General features: G+C 33.1%; 1 protein-coding gene across 1 annotated transcript; it reads left to right on the top strand.

Moving 5' to 3' along the window:
- Positions 1 to 1,551: 1,551 nt before the first annotated feature.
- On the top strand, positions 1,552 to 21,043 carry LOC143248094 (uncharacterized). Its single transcript, XM_076496530.1, is given in 13 exon segments — positions 1,552 to 1,711; positions 3,827 to 3,882; positions 4,840 to 5,023; positions 7,403 to 7,569; positions 8,805 to 8,865; positions 11,842 to 11,898; positions 11,901 to 11,929; positions 12,608 to 12,699; positions 13,237 to 13,297; positions 17,514 to 17,565; positions 17,887 to 17,945; positions 18,242 to 18,296; positions 19,409 to 21,043. Coding segments are annotated over 13 exon segments (1,200 nt in total). The 3' UTR covers positions 19,576 to 21,043.
- The last annotated feature ends 676 nt before the right edge of the window (positions 21,044 to 21,719 follow it).

The following is a 21,719-nucleotide window of genomic DNA, read 5'->3' as shown; positions in this document are numbered from 1 at the left end:
TGAATCAATCATAAAGTTTTGATCATATGAACATGTAATTGATCCGTCAATTTTAACCTGCCTCTTAAATTATTCTTGAAATATTGTTTAATTTTTCGTCCAAACACGTTAAAGCTACACCCTGGGATTAGCGGTTTCACCCAGGTTGATTTTTACCTTTTTCTTATCAGATCATGATCAGTAGAATTTGTACTGAAATTGTTTCTGCCATGCTAAAGATATGTAACTAAATAGCTGTTCAGAGTTTGTTACTCTGAAAATATACATTTCATGCAGAGAGTGATATTTGTGATGATAGCATCAAAATCATGTCAATGCAAAGTATGAGTAAATCAAATAATCTTAACTCTGAAATACAGAAAGTTTTTTCTTGTGTTGAACTGATTCTGTCAATTAAAACATAACTCATATTTTCTGTTTATCCTTTACACATTGCAGAGTATGCATTGCTTAGTCTTACTTTTCACTTTTCCACAACTTATTGCACAGGCATAAAGGGATCTTATACAAGTTCTGTTTTTCCATTATACTTTAGATTTTCATCTTGACAGTTGTGCTGTTAACTTTGCTACAGTTAATTCAGAATTTTGTGATAATTCTAATGCCAGTATTTCCAACACACGTTTTACTTATACAGTTTGCTTGTAGCATAAGGAGTAATCATGTAGCCACTCTTTACAGTGCCATTGTTTGGTGATGTATTCCATGTCTGCTTCTACCTTTTTAACCCTTTCAGCACTGAATAACAACTTTTAATGTTTGGCATGGCTCTGAATATATATGTTTGATACTTCAACTAGTTATGGTATCAGTACTAAAAGCATGATATCTCGGCAGTAACTCAACAAAAGTCCCTGAAATATTCAGTGATTGTACCCAATACTATATATGTTAAATTCAATACATAAGAATAACAGGAATAAAGGAAGGTCACCTGCTGCGCTGAGCCTTCAAGTTGACTGCGGATGCCAAACATGCCGAAAGTGTTAAACTTTTGAAAAACATAGACAAAGATCTGTTCATAAGTAGAATTATGAACCCTCTTCAAGGCTTTTTATACTGTAATTAGCATGTTTACATAATAATGTGTAATGGTAATAAATACTTTACTTGATAACTTTATTTTTAATGTCTAAACCAAGTCCTATTCATAAAACTAAGATTCATAACCCATAGTTAAAATTATTATGTGATGAAATGCCATGTAGTATAGTGAATTTCTGTAGAATTTTTTATTGGGTAAGCTTGTGAATTTGAAAATGTAAATATTGTTAGATAAGTATTTAGTGTTGCTTGACCGGTGTGTGTGTGTATATATATAATTACTTTGGGGAGGGGCACATTTATCACTGACTGCCTTGACTAATTGTGGTGTGCTTTTGGCCTGCTCTCATCCTGATTTTTCTTATGTTCAGTCTTATCATACATGTTTAATAATACATAGTTTTTATTAATTATTTTTTTTACATGCAATAATACGAAAAGGACAAAACAATTCTAAATAAATTAGATTTAAATATTTTAAACTTTGTTTATTATAGGTTTTTCAAAATGGCTTCACCTTTCCAAAAAACAGAAGCATTAGCAACTTTGACAGCAAATTACACTGATTCAGAAGGAGAAGCAGAATCAGATAAGGAAGATACATTCCCGTCCAAGAAAGATGAAGTAAAACCACCTGCTAGTAAGGAGAGCACTCCACGATCAACAAGTAAGTTGGCTGCTAATATGGTGTCTTACCTTAATTTGAATTATGAACCCCGTATGTTTCTTTCAAGTCCAAGTTTTCTGTCTTCACCTTACATCTCTACTTTCCATGTATCTTTATGACCTGTCAATGGCTCTTTTTTCTTCACATGTTTATTTTTGGAGGTGTTCCTTAAGTTTTCGAGTCACATATGAAATGTGTAAAGCAACACTCAACCCTTTTATCCTCGGATGCTTGTTTGCCTCAGCCTGTTCTCATACCTTACGCCATACCTGTTTCCATGCATGTGAACAAAATAAGTAATAATACTTGGTATAGGTACAAAATTTCAGATTTTAAGGTTCTTTTCTGTTGAACCTATGGTGACCACATTTCCTTACTGTGTGTTTTTTTGCATAAAAAAATACATATGTGCACATGCACAGAGATAAGTACAAATATCCATGTGTAAACCTATAGGATTCACTTAGTATGGGTGCAGAATTTCATGTTTCTCAGTTCATACATACACAGACACCCAAATGTGTATGCATGTACATGAGTGTCTGTGTGTGTGTGTGTGTATTTCCTAATTGTAATATAAGGAACCATTTTTTTCTGTGTGTGTTTTTCTTTTTTTTCTCTGGCTTGCTTTATTAAAACAATGCACATGTGCATGGATAACTGATAATAGCCAAGTACACACCCTCAGTATGGGTACCAAATTACAGGTGTCTAAGTTCTTTCCTCTTGGAGCTATGGCAGTCACAGTTCTATGTGGTTTTTCATTAACTTGCCTAAATGAAAGTGATGTTGAAGCACTTTTATGCTCACATGTTGATAAGTAATGATGCTCAGGTGCACACCCTCAGGGTCCACTTCATATGTGTGTAAAATTTCAGGTTTCTTGGTTCTTTGCTCTAGGAGCTATGTCAGTCACAGATATTTATGATTATAGATTTGAAATAAGTCAAGAAATCATAAGTTACTACATAGATACGATAGAATTCCACTATAATTTATATTTGGGTCTGAAAAATACGAAATTTCAAACAGACTAAACACTCACCTTATCAGCTTGAAGATTTTTATTGCAAGAATAAGATGATATTGTAATAATTTAAAATGGCTATGAAAGCCACTAGGAATAAATGTTAAGCTTTTAATTGGTTATTTGAATATCATAGACAGAAGTAAGTGCATATAAGGAAGTATTTTTCTAAAATAGGAAGTGGTGAGTATGGCCACTGTATTTGATTCACTACATAAGCAGTACCTTAACAGATTCAAAAGGTAGGAGGTTCACATTTTATATTCTATCTTGTTACTATTGGGTATTTGAGATCATGATTCATACAAAACTATAAACTTTATCTTTTGACATAACAAACATCTAATTTGAACCATTGATGCATTTGTCATACCATGACACATAAAAACTGATGTTTCGGTGTATTTATTATTATTATATTAAGAAATTTATTAATGTATAGCATAAAAATTTGAATTATAATCTCTAGTTTGATACCAGACTTTGGCATAAGTTCATAAAATGGTAATTTAATAAAATTTGAATGTGGGTCAACAAATGCAATGAAATTGCTTTTGGCTTGTGACCTGTGTGGAAAAGGATTGATCTTTTCAGCCCAAAACTTTTGAGGGGAATTTTTCATTTCCTGCCTTTTTTCTCAGTCTGCTTTGAACAGACTTCTATGTACCATCTTAGCTTTTTATTGTTATATTGCTTGCACAGCCTCTTTTGGTATTTCTCTATTCCACCTTTTCATTCTCTAGAACCAGTCCACTTTTCATGATATTTCTTTTTCTATCCTTATAGTTCGAGTTTGTCAGTTTTTTCAACTGGCATACTTCTTGTATCCATCTTCCCGATATTTGTTTCATGTGATGTTATATTGGGTATGACACATTACCTTTTCCCCAGTATTTTACCTTCATACCTCTATCATCTATTAAAGGGGAATTCTTCAATCTAACATATGGACATCACATGCTCATTTCCTAATATTTTCTTTTGGTGGATGTTTTTAACTCATCAGGATACTGCTTTTCATCTGTTGTCATACTTCATGCATGGGTTTGACTGTGACATTAGTGTTTTGTTTTTGTTTTTCTTCACAGAATCATATTCCTTTAAGGCTTACAATCACACTGAATGCCAAGTATTGTCTGACAAGGTATGCTGCATATCTATCTATTCAAAATTCTGCACTGTACAGCCAAACATAAGTCATACAAGTGTATATTATCAGCTGCCTAGTGACTTAGCTGCTCCACCTCTGCAGTTGATCCCTCATGTTAATATTACACATTGCTGGTGATGATCTTTTGCAGATTGTCATCCATGTGCTACAACTACTGTGTGGTCCTATCTGCTGGATGGTGTTATATGGGATACAAGTTACACACTGCTACTCCAAGTGCTCCATCTTGGTGGAATTGAGCCCTAAAGTATGATGTTGCACAGGGCAACATGGCAAGGACTGTATACCTTGATGTATACCTAGAGCCAATAATGCACACTGTTGAAATGGGGTGTTCCACAAAATCACTAGTAGATTTTCCATGCAGTATTTTGCTTTAATCATATGACTTCCAAACTTTACTTACCTATGTAAGTTCATGGGTAAAGCAAAAGGGGATTGCTGCTCATGCCTTCTGTTTCTTTGACTGAATAAATTAGAATGATCTGCTTTTCAAACCAGGAATTTCATGGTAATTCATTGCACTGTTTTCAGTATCAGTATTCCTCTGGACTCCCCACCACATTTCACTTCCTTCTTATTCTAGTAGAGTGTAGGAGTACTTGCCAGTTACTAGTTCCAAACTTCTGGAGTGGTAGACAATGAGGGCAACCTTCTGAACATGCTCAATCCTACTCAGTATAGAATATGGTGATGGCATTCTGCTAGTGCATCCTTTAGTTGTGCACTCCACCTCCATGTGGTTGTTGTTGTACTTGTATCACAATAGTATAATATACAAATTACAGTAGATCTGCCACATTGCAATTCACCCCTCTGATGGAGATATTTCATTCTCTGATTAACTGGATGTTGGTTTGCACTGGATCAATTAATGTAAATTCGCACACGTGTTGATTGTGATTCCTTGTTCTGCCTTTGGTCATTTAGATATTTGCCTCATGTACTCAACTTTGTGTGATGGGTCCTGGTAGTTTATGTTGCATGGATCTATCTCAGTTTCCTCTGCTTTTGCTTGGAAAGTTGGTCAGTCATCCAGGTGCTATGGCTTCTTTATGGTCTTACCTGAAGTATAATGTTGTATGGAATGTTGTTCCCCTGAGGCTCCTCCTCAGTAAGGTTCCATTCCCAAGGTTGATGTTACACAGTGCAAGTTTCATCTAAGTGTTTGGATTTCTAGTGAAACATCACAGTGGAATGTCTCTTCCTACCTTTATTCAGGTTGCAGGTATCTAGATTGCTGGTGTTGGTTGTTTGTATGTTTGGTCAAACTTGCAGTGTTCAATTGGCCAGTAAGATATTTCCTCCCTATTCTATTCAACTACCACAGGTCAGACAATGTATACCATATAGCATCTGGTGTTGGACTGGGGTTGACCTGCCACATACAAACTGTAGCATCTTAGTCATTCCACGCTATGAGGCACCTTTTTTTTTGTCCATCAGTATTATGTGTTTCTTCTATTTTTTGATTGTTAATAAAACATTTTTTTGTCACTGAGCTAAGAATATACCTGGTACAGAAGTTGTGCTGTCTCCTACATGTGTTCCTCTTCCAACATGGATTCACATTTCTTGAGTATTCTTTGGACATTTTTTTGAAGGATGGTTATCTATATCCCTTGTTCTAGTTACTACACCTTATCAATGTGGGATTCTAATTATTAGTCATTAGATAAGGTTCTGTATCAGAAGTTAATATTTTTCCAATGCTAAACATATACTTCCAACAGGTGTTTACTTCTTTCACACTTTCCAACATTTCTCCATACAGCTTAAAACCAGTGCTTAATTTCTGTCTAATCTCAAAGTGAGAGTTGGTAGAATCCAATATAGAGGAAGTCATGCTTCAGGAGGTTGTATTGTATTCTTATTGGTGGAAAGTTGTTGCAAGATGATTTACATGCAAAGACAAAATGAAACATTTTGATTGCAGAGTATGTGGGAGATTCAATACTTGTGACATGTGAAAACATTTTGTATATAAAGTTGCAGCACCAATCAAGAATAGCTATTATGTAAGTGGTGGTTGGTACCTATCAGAAATATTCTTTTTCAGTATAGAAAATGTTTACATTCATATTTTGTTACAGGTAAGGATACATGACTTACAAATAACAGTTTAGCACAAAATGAGGATAAATGTCCTACAATTAACAGTATATATACAAAATGAGAATACCTGTCTTTTCAGGAACAGTCTATTTTATGTGTAAACTGAAGATAATTTTCTTGGAAGGAACAGTTTATACAGAAAATTAGGATACTTGTCTTTTAAAAAACAGTTTAAGTTTTTATATATATATAACTTAAAGACAACAGGAAATCTATTTTCTATCTACAGTGAATAAAAAAAACACTCAAAACCAGACTTTTTTATTCAAATGTTTATCAAACCTTCCATTAAGCTTTCGTAAATTAACTGAATCTGAAGTCAACCTATTCCTAAGGCCAACAACCCTATTATAAAAATAAAACTGTCTTAGCTGAAGAAACTCCTACTCTACCAAAATTCAAATTTGTGTCCTCTAGTCTTATGATTCTCAACATTAAATATGAAAGGTGATGTTTTAACACTATCAATTCCCTTAACTATCATAAACACATCAATCAAATCCCTTTTAGTTGTGTGTTTTTTTTTTGTTGTTTTTTTGAGAGAACACAGTTTCATAGATCTTAACCTCTCCTCATATAACAACCGTTCCATTCTAGGTACTATCCCAGTAGTCCACTATTTAACTTTTTTTAACATTCGTTGTCCTTAAAGTAAAATACCCAGTACTGAACACAATATTCCAAATGTAGCCTAACCAGTGATCTATGTAATGAAAGTTATTTTACCTTTACAGGTTTGTATTCAATATTTCTATAGATACTGCCTAATATCCTGTTCTCACCAACAATAGTAACAGCACACTACATAGATGGTTTAAGTGACTGATTAGCTAGAATGCTGAGATCGTTTTCTTCCATACAGAATAAAACTAGTTGCCAAAATTATATCTGTTTTAAAGGAAATGGTTGATTTTATGTGCAGAGTGAGGATAGTTATCTTAGAAGAAATAGATTACTTTGTGAGTAAAATTAAATCAATTACAAGGAATAATTTGAGCTTGTGGCAAAAAAGTAACAGTACATGTTATATATTTCAATGTAATAATTAACTTGTTCTTAAGCAGTTTCAATAAATAACTTGTAAAATAGTTTACCAGGAAGTTTTAATGTTTCTTGTGCTTTAAAAATGTTAAATTTATGTTAAATGTAGCTAGAGTACATTTTTGGTTCTGAGAAATTGATTTGAATACTGTTATGTGTGTATCAGAGATGATTCATTATAATGTAAGTTTTTAAATAATTTGCTTGGGTGTTTTGTCCTTGAACTAAAAATGTTATTTGTGATTATAGCACATTAGAATTTTATATTTCTGTTCAGATGTTATATTGTTTAACTATAAGGTATATGTAAATACATGTATGCTTGTGTTTCTTTAAGGCGAGATGTCTACTTCAAGCATTTATGAGAAGAGGCCAATATCTAAATTAGTTTCATATATTGGAGAAATGGAAGAGGAAGATGAAGAAATGGATGAGGAATACATGGAGAAAGGTGACTCCTCAGATGAAGGAAGCAGAAATATGGTTTCTGAATCAGATGAGAAGGTACTTGTATAGAATATTGAAAATATGTATATTTAAGCTGAATTCTGAAAATGTAAGACTAACGACAGTTGAATAATTTTTAAATGTTCATATTCTCTTATGAATAATATTTAGAAAGCTGCATTTGCATTAGGTTTAAACAATCGTCATTAAATTCCTGTTTCAAGGCATTTATTTCACTTTGTATATTTGTGTACGTAAAATAGTGAAAACATGCAGTATTTCAATACAAATAACTATTTTATGTTATGTGTAATACAACTAATAATCATATATCCATGTAAAATATGTGTAACGTTTGATTACATATCAGTAAGTGTAGAATTAAGTACATTTTTCCCAGTATGATTTGTGTAGTACAAACTGTACAACTAATTGTACACCCATGTAAAGTATCCACAACATTTGGTTATGTATCAGTAAATAGTCTTCACTAGTGGTATGTTTTAATGTTTCTACATTCTTCCAAATATGTTTTGTGTAATACAGTTAATCATGCATCTGTGTCTGGAAAGAGTATGTGTAACATTTGATAACACCAGGGTTAAGCTTTTTATATGTTTTGTGTTTTTATTATGCCCATACTGTGAAGGAGAACAGGGCATATTGGTTTGCTTCTGTCAATCTGACCTGATATTGTGAACAAGGTATATCAAGATTAGAGGGGACAGGTTTTGACCAAACGTATACAACGTGCATTATACATATCTAGATATCATTAACCTTGAAGTTCAAAGGCTGATGTCATAGTACATTGTACAATTACATATGTATCCTAAGTATATCTAAGGAAGATTGTATGACCTTAGTGTGTTTCATCAGGAAGATTGTATGACCTTAATGTGTTTCCTCAGGAAGATTGTATGACCTTAGTGTGTTTCCTCAGGAAGATTGTATGACCTTAATATGTTTCCTCAGGAAGATTGTATGACCTTAATATGTTTTCTCAGGAAGATTGTATGACCTTAATGTGTTTCCTCAGGACACCTTAATTCATATCTGGTGTTGAGAAAAATTAAATCACATTTACTGATATAAGTTTGTATCTTTTGATATTTAAACAGAATGAATTAGTGACCCTGTAGATACTCTTTAATGCATATTTGGTATTTAGAAATCATTTTTGTGAGTTTTAATTTGACAAGTGTCATGGTAATGTTGTTGTTTTTTTGAATGATGTAGAATGACACAGAAGCTGTGTCTTTCCTTTATAAAACTTTATTTATTCATATCAGTCAAATGAAGACAGCAGAAAGTCCATTAAACCAGATCTTGGAAAGAAACCTATGTCTCCTAGTAAGTGTTTGCACTTGGTACTAATTCTGATACTAGCATTCTCTTTCTTATATGTATTACACTGGGGAACACTCATTTTGTTGCATTTAAAAAAAGACCTTTCTATAGTCAATTTGAGCCTGTTGATTTCAAATCTGAAGTTGGTTTTTGTCTGCAAGCTACAGATTTTATGCAATTTGACGTTTTTATTTATTTTTTAATTTTTCGTTATTATAGGAAATTATAGGAATAGCTTATCAATTTGTTTGTGTATTTTATTCAGGTAGGAATTTGCGTTTGTACACTTCATCTGGACAATCTCGTTTAATGCTCCAGCAGTAGTCAGCCATCATACTTTTGTCCCAGCCCTTGGTAGCGTTCTTCCATGACCTTTAGGTCTTGGTGGAATCGTTCTCCTTGTTCGTCACTCACAGCCCCAGGTTGTCAGGGAACTTATCAAGGTGGCTGTTCAAAAAATGAAGCTTGATGCTCATGTTGCACCGAGATCACGGCGACGAGCATTCTGTTCACAAGTTCACTGCAGTTTTCTGCCTTATTGTTTCCAAGGAAGTTCTGAACGACTGCCACAAAGGATAACCATGCTGCCTTTTCTAAAGCGGTCATCTTAGCAACAAACTGATCATCACGAATTAGGGTTCGAATCTGTAGGCCATCAAACACGCCTGCTTTGATCTTCTCAAATGATAACCCTGGTAAAGCTGTGATGATGTGTTGGAAACATTCACCTTCGGTTTCCAGTGCCTTGACAAATTGCTTCATCAAACCTAATTTTATGTGAAGAGGAGGAAAGATGATCTTATCTCTGCTTACAATTGGGTCTTGTATGATATTTGGCATGCATGCTTCAAGGGTGTCACGAATAGGCCAGTCCTTCTGGACCCAATGTTTGTCTCTGCTCGGCTGTCCCACATACAGAGGAAACATGGAAACTTGGTGAAACCTTTCTGTTGTCCAAGAAGAAAGTTGACCATCTTTAAGTCTACACAAATGATCCAATTGTGCTCATGATATTTTAATAAGTCCATGACCATTCTCATATCATCATAGTCTTCCATAAAATGCACTGAGTGACCAACAGGTACTGCTCCATAAACATTTCCATTATGTAAAAGAACACACTTTAGACTGCGTTTTGAACTGTCTAAAAGAGTCTCCATTCAGCAGGACTATAGTAAGGTACACCCAGTTCTTTGAGAAACCCTTGGATGTCATGGCAGTAAACAAACTGTGTCTTCTGAAAAGAAGGTCACTAAATGCTGGTCACGCTTTCTGAAATATGATACTTTAACAGAGTGATCAACAAGATTTCTGCCTTGTAATCTTGATGCCAAAAGCTCTGCTGCTTTCTTTGAAAGACCTAAATCCGCACTAAATCATTCAGTTCAGCCTGGGAAGAGGCTTGGGGACGGAAAGGTTCAGTGTCTGAAGAACAGTTCTCCGATTGTGTACACTTTTCTGACAATTCATTGTCACAACTGTCTTGTTCGCTTGTATCATGTCCAATGTCTTTATCGTCCAATGAAGGCAAGCCTTTGAAAACTGGAACAGGAACTTCTTCAGAGTGCGGAGCAGGCGAATAGCTGAGGGAATGTTCGATACGTAATCTTATGTCGGTTTTCTTCCCAACACCCGTTGTGTTTACCATGCAGAAATAACAGTCAATTACATGGTTGGTGGGTTCGTGCCAAATCATTGGAACACCAAAAGGCAGACCATTGCGTTTTCCTTTGGTCCAGTCTCAAGCATTTCCTCACAATTGTGGCACACAACATGAGGAGCCATTGCTTGTCTTGATCACCAAGATGAACTTCAAAATATGCCTTGTAGGCACGCTTGACTGACGAGGATATGTTACGTCTCTGGCGATTGAGTGTGTAGCATCCACATATGTAGCAGAAGGCATCAGGCTTGTTTCTGCAATGATATCTATTTTTGGAAGCCATGTTTGATCTGAAACAAAAGAAGAATGATCAAAATATTAGAAGCTATCTATATATATGGACGTGAAAATGCTTATACATGGTTTACAAGTTCACATTTGTACAATTTCATTAACCTCAAATTGCATACAAACTAGAGCTTGTAGAGAAAAACTAATTTCAGATTTGAAATCAGCGCCTAAAACTCCTTCAGAATCAGTTAAAATATCCAATGCAACTCAAAGTTACTGAAAAAGTGTTCCCCAGTGTTATTAGTACCAAATTAAGTTGTGTTCATAGGTTAGGTATGTGTACTAAAAGAGTTTTTCTTTATCAACTACAGTATCAATAGCTTTAGTTTCTAGCCATTTCATTAGTATTGTTTTTATATTACAGTTAAAGGATACAATATGTAAGTAACAGGTATTTGTTTCTTCTTCATATGCTTAATTCTTTGCATTGTAAAGTATTTGCTTTGTTGGTTATTGTTTGTGGCTAATGTAGTTTTTTGGTTGTATTATATTAAGAAAGCATGGTCATCACTCAGTTCTTTCAGGATAGTTATAGAAAGCAGTGTTTTGATCCTTACTTCATTGGTCAGACAGCAGTATTGACTTTGAGTAATTCTTGAATACAAAGAGAATGAAAACTTTTGAATGTATTTTTACTAGACCCTTAGTGATACACTCTTTGCTCTATAAAGGGACATATCTTTATATTTTCTTTGATTCCAGGCTGTTTCCTTGCCTTGCAGGAAGTTTTTACTCTTGTTGAAGTAATGTCACAGCTATAAAGATTTTTTTTTCAAACATTCTCCTATAATTTTATTTCATAAAACACTGTTGTCCATGGATCAAGGTGATAATAAAAAAAATTTATAGTTTCATTTGAAAGAACACTGTTGTCCATTGATCTAGGTGACATTCAAAATTTACTGAAGTTTCATTTCATAGAATATTGTTGGACATGGACCCAGGTTTATTAAAATATTCCTATAATTTCATTTCTAGAAACATTGTTCCTATGATCCCAGGATATATTAAAATTTTTTCTACAGTTTCATTTCATAGAACATTGTTGGACATGGACCCAAGTGATATTGAAATTCCTGCAGAGCCCCAGGACGATGTTCAAATACTTTGCAAGTAAGAGCTTACTATGGTTACCAGTTAGATATCATAATGAAGTCTATCAGATGTGTTGTTTTACAGTTACTAATAGATAACAAGAACAGGTTGTGTTAAAGCTTGGAAGGTACCTAAGTTCAAGGTTCCTTTTGAATGTAAACCAGCTTGAAGTGTAACATTCTGAAGACTTGGCCTTCATATGCTTTCTACAGTAGGATCTACAGAAAATTACTGTTTTATTTTTTGAACTTTTAAATTAAAGAACCATTAGCTTGCAGAAATATGTACTCTAATGATATTCTTGTTGTGTTTTAAAACTTAAGAAGTGTATAGGAAACATTTTTTTTATTTTAAAAATATTACTCAGAGTATAGTATAATATTGTGACTGTTACAATTTGCATGAAATTTGTAAGTCAGTGGTTTCCAAACTGTTCTTGCTAATGACATCCTAATCTATATACCTTGATTCAAGCAACACTCTCTGCTGCCATGTGCAATATTTTTCTTGTATAATTTTCTTTATGTTCCTAATTATTCTTTGTTTAATGAAACTTTTGCAACACCCCTGGCAACTTGCCGTGAATCATTATTGTGTCATAACGTACAGTTTAGAAGCCACCAGTGTAATTGCTATAGTTATTCAATAGAGTTTCTTCTGCTGATGTGTGTGGTTAGATAACTTTTGTTTTTGAAGGACAAAATAGCTCGACTTTATGAAAGAAAGCTCCGTGAAGAAAAAGACATGAACATATCAATACAAGGAAGAAAGGATTTTAGAAATCCAAGGTAAATCTTCTCCTAAAAACACAATGAACCTAACAGTATTGTACTTAATATCAGTCAGCTTTCTGCAAGGTTCATTGTCAGTGTTGTGTTATGTTTAGCTACAGTGGCGTGTGGATACAGGAAACACTATATTATTCATTTTGTTCCCATTAATTACTGTATGTTGTGTGAATGCAGAGAACACTGTTATTTATTTTTTGTTCTCAGTTAATACCATATCATGTTTTACTTATTCTCATTAATTACTCTATTATTCATTATTATTATTATCCAGTGTGTTGTTTATTAGTTGTAATTATATTCTCTCTACTTACTATATTATTTTTTAAATTTATCCTCAACAAATATGTTGTCTAAGTAGATAAGGGAACTTTATTTCAGGATAACCCTCATATTTTTCACTGTGTAATAATCACACAGTGAAACTCAACTATAGTAACTTTAGCATAAAATAAATGTTTACTAGATGTAGTTCCTTTATTCTATGTATGTTTTCAATTGTAGAAAGATTTTTCATTTCAGTTTTCATTTTTACAGCATATATGAAAAACTAATTGCCTTTTGTAGCATTGATGAAATGGGAACAAATTATCCACCTGTAAGTATGATTTTACAATCAGTGTTTCATCAGTAACTATAATGCTGTAGTGTAGCGACTCACCAGTGACTATAATGTTGTACTGTAGTGACTCACCAGTGACATTAGTGTTGTAGTATAGTGATTCACAAGTAATTATAAAGTTGAACTGTAGTGACTCACCAGTGACTTTAGTGTTGTAGTATAGTGATTCACAAGTAACTATAAAGTTGTACTGTAGTGACTCACCAGTGACTTTAGTGTTGTAGTATAGTGATTCACAAGTAACTATAAAGTTGTACTGTAGTGACTCACCAGAGACTATAATGTTATACTGTAGTGACTCACCAGTGACTTTAGTGTTGTAGTATAGTGATTCACAAGTAACTATAAAGTTGTACTGTAGTGACTCACCAGAGACTATAATGTTGTACTGTAGTGACTCACCAGTGACTTTAGTGTTGTAGTATAGTGATTCACAAGTAACTATAAAGTTGTACTGTAGTGACTCACCAGAGACTATGTTATACTGTTGTGACTCACCAGTGACTTTAGTGTTGTAGTATAGTGATTCACAAGTAACTATAAAGTTGTACTGTAGTGACTCACCAGAGACTATAATGTTATACTGTAGTGACTCACCAGTGACTTTAGTGTTGTAGTATAGTGATTCACAAGTAACTATAAAGTTGTACTGTAGTGACTCACCAGAGTCTATAATGTTATGCTGTAGTGACTCACCAGTGACTTTAGTGTTGTAGTATAGTGATTCACAAGTAACTATAAAGTTGTACTGTAGTGACTCACCAGAGGCTATAATGTTGTACTGTAGTGACTCACCAGTGACTTTAGTGTTGTAGTATAGTGATTCACAAGTAACTATAAAGTTGTACTGTAGTGACTCACCAGAGACTATAATGTTATACTGTAGTGACTCACCAGTGACTTTAGTGTTGTAGTATAGTGATTCACAAGTAACTATAAAGTTGTACTGTAGTGACTCACCAGAGACTATAATGTTATACTGTAGTGACTCACCAGTGACTTTAGTGTTGTAGTATAGTGATTCACAAGTAACTATAAAGTTGTACTGTAGTGACTCACCAGAGACTATAATGTTGTACTGTAGTGACTCACCAGTGACTTTAGTGTTGTAGTATAGTGATTCACAAGTAACTATAAAGTTGTACTGTAGTGACTCACCAGAGACTATGTTATACTGTTGTGACTCACCAGTGACTTTAGTGTTGTAGTATAGTGATTCACAAGTAACTATAAAGTTGTACTGTAGTGACTCACCAGAGACTATAATGTTGTACTGTAGTGACTCACCAGTGACTTTAGTGTTGTAGTATAGTGATTCACAAGTAACTATAAAGTTGTACTGTAGTGACTCACCAGAGACTATAATGTTATACTGTAGTGACTCACCAGTGACTTTAGTGTTGTAGTATAGTGATTCACAAGTAACTATAAAGTTGTACTGTAGTGACTCACCAGAGTCTATAATGTTATGCTGTAGTGACTCACCAGTGACTTTAGTGTTGTAGTATAGTGATTCACAAGTAACTATAAAGTTGTACTGTAGTGACTCACCAGAGACTATGTTATACTGTTGTGACTCACCAGTGACTTTAGTGTTGTAGTATAGTGATTCACAAGTAACTATAAAGTTGTACTGTAGTGACTCACCAGAGACTATAATGTTATACTGTAGTGACTCACCAGTGACTTTAGTGTTGTAGTATAGTGATTCACAAGTAACTATAAAGTTGTACTGTAGTGACTCACCAGAGACTATAATGTTATACTGTAGTGACTCACCAGTGACTTTAGTGTTGTAGTATAGTGATTCACAAGTAACTATAAAGTTGTACTGTAGTGACTCACCAGAGACTATAATGTTGTACTGTAGTGACTCACCAGTGACTTTAGTGTTGTAGTATAGTGATTCACAAGTAACTATAAAGTTGTACTGTAGTGACTCACCAGAGACTATGTTATACTGTTGTGACTCACCAGTGACTTTAGTGTTGTAGTATAGTGATTCACAAGTAACTATAAAGTTGTACTGTAGTGACTCACCAGAGACTATAATGTTATACTGTAGTGACTCACCAGTGACTTTAGTGTTGTAGTATAGTGATTCACAAGTAACTATAAAGTTGTACTGTAGTGACTCACCAGAGTCTATAATGTTATGCTGTAGTGACTCACCAGTGACTTTAGTGTTGTAGTATAGTGATTCACAAGTAACTATAAAGTTGTACTGTAGTGACTCACCAGAGGCTATAATGTTGTACTGTAGTGACTCACCAGTGACTTTAGTGTTGTAGTATAGTGATTCACAAGTAACTATAAAGTTGTACTGTAGTGACTCACCAGAGACTATAATGTTATACTGTAGTGACTCACCAGTGACTTTAGTGTTGTAGTATAGTGATTCACAAGTAACTATAAAGTTGTACTGTAGTGACTCACCAGAGACTATAATGTTATACTGTAGTGACTCACCAGTGACTTTAGTGTTGTAGTATAGTGATTCACAAGTAACTATAAAGTTGTACTGTAGTGACTCACCAGAGACTATAATGTTGTACTGTAGTGACTCACCAGTGACTTTAGTGTTGTAGTATAGTGATTCACAAGTAACTATAAAGTTGTACTGTAGTGACTCACCAGAGACTATGTTATACTGTTGTGACTCACCAGTGACTTTAGTGTTGTAATATAGTGATTCACCAGTAACTACAGTAAAACCTGTCTAAGGCAGAATCACATGGGACTGAGCAAAATTTCCAACTTAAGTAGGTTTTCTGGTTTAGACAGTGAACATGCATTTTCTTAATTATATATAATTTTTGAGCAGAACATTATACTTGCTTGACTCGAGAGAAGTAAGATGTTTGTGAATAAAGTTATTACACTGTTTATGCTATATTTATTAGAATAAGAACAAATATAGATACTCAAATATGCTTAAGTACACAAAATCTTAAATATATTTGAAGAAAGTGTCCAATTTCAACTGTTTCATTTTATAATGGACTTTCTCATGCAGTTAAAAGAGAACATCAATTCTACAGACTTTTCATGAAGTTTATTTTCCCCCTTCATTTTTGCATACAATTTGATAGCGCTAATATAATCTAACACTTGTGATGAAGTAAAAATTTCTATTTTCTCACTATCTTTTAAAACTACGGAAGATATGAATTTATTCTTTCATAAGAATTATTTAAAGAGTAGAATTTTGTACTTAAAAGACAAATATATTTCTACAAATGAATCTAATTTAACTGCAAAATGACAGCAGAAAAAAGAACAGAATATATTTAACCAATACTTACTGTAACAAAATGTTTGAGAATTTATTAATATTTAAAGCAATGATTAATTAAATAGAAATTAATATTTAATCAAAAACATTTTTTTCTGCCTTACTCAGGTTCTAATCCTACTTGTTTATAGATGAGGCTGGTGAAAGATAGTTTTCCATCTGTATCATGCAAGTTCCACCATACAGAGGGCCTTTTATAAGAGAAATCTTAAAATAAAGCTGCAAAATTCTGATATTTCCAGCTTGTACAGGTTTCTGCCCTATGTAGTTTTGGCTTATACAGATTTTACTGTATAATGTGATTCACCAATAACTATAATGTTATACTGTAGTGATTTATTAGTAACTATAATGTTATACTCCAGTGATTCACCAGTAACTATTAAGTGGTATACTTTGTACATGGCAGTCTTATGGTGGCACTTTTTGCACTGGAAAGTGTGACTGTAATAACGTACCATGTCTCCAAAATAATTGTAATATATATCTTACTCAAACCTTTGAGTTTCGTTGTTTTTCTTTTAATTTTGTTAATTAACTGCTATATGGATATGTAAGAAACATTTCAGTATTAAACATTTTTTCTACAGTGAGGTCATCAAAATAAAGGTACATTATATCATACTTTTCTAGTCTGCTTAAGTCAAGTTGTCTGAAATTAGAAGGTAAACATTTCTTTCATTTAATATATATCTACACTAACAATGAAAGAAGGATGATTTTTTACAAGTAATGGAAACTTATTAATGTATATTATATGGTTTTCCATACAAAAAAATAGAGTATGTTTAGCTTCAAAATCTACTCATGTTTTTTACACATACATCAAATTATGCTCTGCTGAATTTGTCAATATACAACATGAAATAACACATTTTCATATGTATTATTCTCTAGGAAATATATGACCCTCACAAGTGGGGACCAGAATCATTTTATGAAGAATTAGGTTTGTAATGTAGTTTTGAGTTTACTACAAAAGTTCAAAAGAAACTAAATGTTTTGCTTACTTTTCTGTTAAAGTTTTATTTAAATTTATATGTTGTTACTATTTACTAATGTTATCTTTGCTGAAGAACGTTTGCCTTACAAAGACAGAATCTAGTTATCAGTTTTGAGCAGGATTTGTTTTATATATTTGTGAAGTAGAAATGTCATTTCTAAGACATAAGATATAGTTATCAAACACTGGCATGATCTGATTTATACTTGTCATAGAATAACCAGAGATTCCTGATTATTAATAAAATATTACTAATGTTCTTGACAGCTAAAAGACAGAAGGAAGAAATGGACAAGAAAGAAAAAGAAAGGAAAGAAAGAACAAAGGTGAATTTCATGTGTTTCAGTAGTTGTTGTTTTGGCTTAGAATACTTTGTAAAGTTTGGGTGCCTAAAATGTATTATATATCAAAAAATATCCGAGATCTCTCACCCAAAATAGTTTGTGAATACATTGTAATTAGTATAATGATTAATATATTGTATCTGAAGATATGAATGAAGTTATTGTGAAAAATTGTTGATTTTAGAATATTAAAAATTACGTTCTACATCCATTACGTATATCTCATAAAGGTCATGTCAAGTATTGCAAACAGTTTTAATTATGATCTACTCCATTAGGTTGAGTTCATCTCTGGCACGGCAAAGAAGCCTAGCGACCAGCCTCCAGTAACAGGTTAGTAAATGTTTTGTACCCTGTGTAACTGGAAGAATTTTAGCACATTTTACTTGTAAGGCAGATTATTTATTTATTTAACCCAGTGGAAGTTTATCATATTGACCAACATTTGAGCTCTATATCTTCTGTGTTTATTTTTTCATGTTATGTTAAATCTCTGACAAATATGATGGTACTTTACCTGAATAACTATAAATTCAGATGATCCAAATTGTTCCAAAAAACATGGTTAAAGCACAATAAATAATGAGTCCTTTCTCATAGTTTAGAAAGTAGTGTATTACTTCCAACATTCCAGGCACAAATATTAGAGATATATGCATTATTTTCAGGATTCCAGGCTCAAATGTTAGGAAGTGATGATTATTTGCAAGGTTTCAGGTTCAGAGATCAGGGGAGTCATGTGTTATTTCCCAGATCCTAGACTCAAAGGCTAGGAAGTTGTGCATAATTTGCAAATTTCTGTGCTCTAAGGCTTCAAGATCATGCATTATTTTCAAGTGTTTAGGTTTAAAGTGTAGGGAACATTGCATTGTTTCCAAGATTCCAGGCTCAATTTTTAAGGTTTGGGTAAATATTATATCCAAGATTCCAAGTTAAGAATTTAGGGAGTCGTGTATTATTTTCTGTACCTGATGTAATTAAGTAGCTTATTAAACTTGTTCACAAAAGATTCTTTCTTATTAATATATGAAAGTATTAGTACCTAACTTATCTCTATGTTGAATTGATAGATTACATAAAAAGGTGCACTTGTTTCTAAACTTATAAAACAATTTATCATTTTGTTTCTGAGCAAGGTCTTTTTGTTAATACTGTATAATTTTACAAATTAACAAAATAATAAAATGAATGTTGTTTCAGTTATCTCCATAGGACAAGTGTTATAGGTAATTGTTTGAGCAAATAAATAGTTTAATTGAACTACCTTCAGTCAAAATATGTAAAATGTTGGTTCATCTGAGGTGTTCTGAGAGTTGTCTGTGTGGAATGGTAGGTACCTGCACTTTTCATTGTTTCAAAGGCACATTCTTCTATTTTCAAAATTATGTTAAAAGATATTTACAATTTTGTGCATGTTTTTATGATATTTTGTTTCTCCTCTATAGAAAAACGCAAAAGTAAGTGGGACGTTGGAGCTGGTCCTGTTGGTCTTGCTGCTGGAGTTATAAAACCCACTACAATAATGCCACCAACAGTGGTTCCTGTTTCTGTTGCCACAGGAACAAAGCCCACAGTGATTTCTGCATTTGGGACAATAACAAAAAAAAGCTAAACAATAGTATTAGTGATATTAATTTATCTTGAGTTATGGACAGTGACAGCCATGTGAAACATCTGATGAACTGTGAAATACTTCATTAAAGTATGTTTTAAAAACTCTTTGTCACTCTGCTCCATTTAAGAAGTTTCATGGACATTATTTCTGAAAAACCTGGATAAATAAACCGTATGTTACTTACAACATAAAGAGTATTAAAAATATATACTCTGTTATTCTTGAATCATTTGTGTGTATGTGTAAAGTGGGCATAAAAATCTTTGTATGAATGTAATTGAATCTTGTTGGATAAAGTGCATTCTTTTTTTTTGACTGAAGGAGATAAATACTGCGTCAAAGGAATAATGTCCTGACATCTTTACGTACAGGAGAAGAATTAATTTTGCTACGCCTCTACTAAACAGTGAAGTAACTGTATTCACGATATAATTTCTTAAAAATGAAAATTCTTACACGTCTTTACCAGGCAATGGAGAAATAGTATCCTTAACAGGCAGTAGAGAAGGAATTTGTCATATACTTACCAGAAAATGAAGGAATAGTTTCAACTGGACCTTTACTTTACATTCAAGAAATTGTGTTCTATACAGTTTTATGAAACAATGAAGGAAGAAGTTCTGTTAAAAAATATATCATTACACTGAAGAAGGTATCTCAACTGAGTACTAGGTGGCAGTGTGTGGAGGATGGATGGCTCTTAGCAGGGAGAAAAGAGTTCTTTCACCAGTTTTATGAGATACTTTCTAGCTGTATATTTTCCTTTTCTTATCTATATCATATGATACCTTGTTTTCCAACACTCTTAATTTAACTGAATGTTGCTGAAATGTTCCATAGTTGCTATTTTTGCTTTGTCAGTGCAGAGGAGGTTAGAATCCTGCCATGTCTTTACCATACATTGAAAAAATAGTGTCCTCTATATATGTTTACCAGACTGAAGAAATAGTGTTTTCTATATGTTTTCCAAAGACTGAAAGAATTCTTTCCCTCACAGTTTCACCTGTTGTTAAAATAACTGTGTACTCTACTGTAAGGGAACAATGTCCACCAACAGGGATTGCAATCCCAAAACGTTTTCTGAATCACTGGATGTTAGTGTATGTTCTCTTTTATCTTGATGAAAGCAACTAAAGCATCTACATTTTTCATTTTCCTTAAATGATTAAAAAAATAACAAACAGGATATTGGTAAAACTAAGCATTTGCGTGAACAATGTTTGTCATTAAAAACTATTATTTTACTTTGTGAACACTTGTATTGGATCCATTTTGTATGTGTATCTGACTGCATCATACTGATATTGAAAGCATTCAGTATCCTGAGTATAATAAATTTAACCTGAACACTTGTAGGTTTATATTAACGTTTAATGAAGCTTAATCAAAAAATCACATTGATTAAACATTTTCATGTAATTTGATTAAGTATTATCACAGTGAGAATAAAAAATAACACAAGATATTTGGTCTTGAAAGGCTTAATACAATCCTTATACCTAAGTTATATAATAATAATAATGTACACTATATAAATTATCTTAACACTAAACATGAAAAATATAAATACTTAATAAATGTACATTTTTAATCTTAAACTTGCTCAATTACTTATAAATAAAAACGTGCGTACATTGTACAAGGGCAAATTGAAAGTAAAAATCTAAAGTGAATTAAAGTTGTAATGCCTTTGTTAAAAATTATTTGTTTTTCATTACAAAAGTGCAACAGCTTTACACGTTCTTATGTTTAACTTTCTTGTAAAACAAAAATAAATATGTGGCCAAGGTCTGTGTTTACAAATTTACGTGTTTTCACGTTAACCTGCGTGTAGAACACGATCCCTACACACTTAGGTCTAGAGAGTGACCAACCTCAGATTTGCTATATTCTCACTACCTTTTCGTTTTTAGAGAAATAGAGCCCTTCTCCTATACGTTAAAAAAACATGGAGAAGCACGAGTGCGAGGCAGATATCTGCATTATTGACTAACGTGAACCACTGCTCGGCACTAATTAGGTTATTCAACTGTGGAAATTGAAACATTTTCTCTAGTTTCAATTCCATAACTGAAAATAATAGTCGCACTTCGCACACAGAGGTCACTTCTCGCCTACAGCTTTACGTAAGCAGTTTGTAT

Source organism: Tachypleus tridentatus, chromosome 4, assembly GCF_004210375.1.
Source record: "Tachypleus tridentatus isolate NWPU-2018 chromosome 4, ASM421037v1, whole genome shotgun sequence".
Taxonomy (NCBI): Eukaryota; Metazoa; Arthropoda; class Merostomata; order Xiphosura; family Limulidae; genus Tachypleus; species Tachypleus tridentatus.
This window is presented reverse-complemented; position numbering and strand designations above follow the sequence as displayed.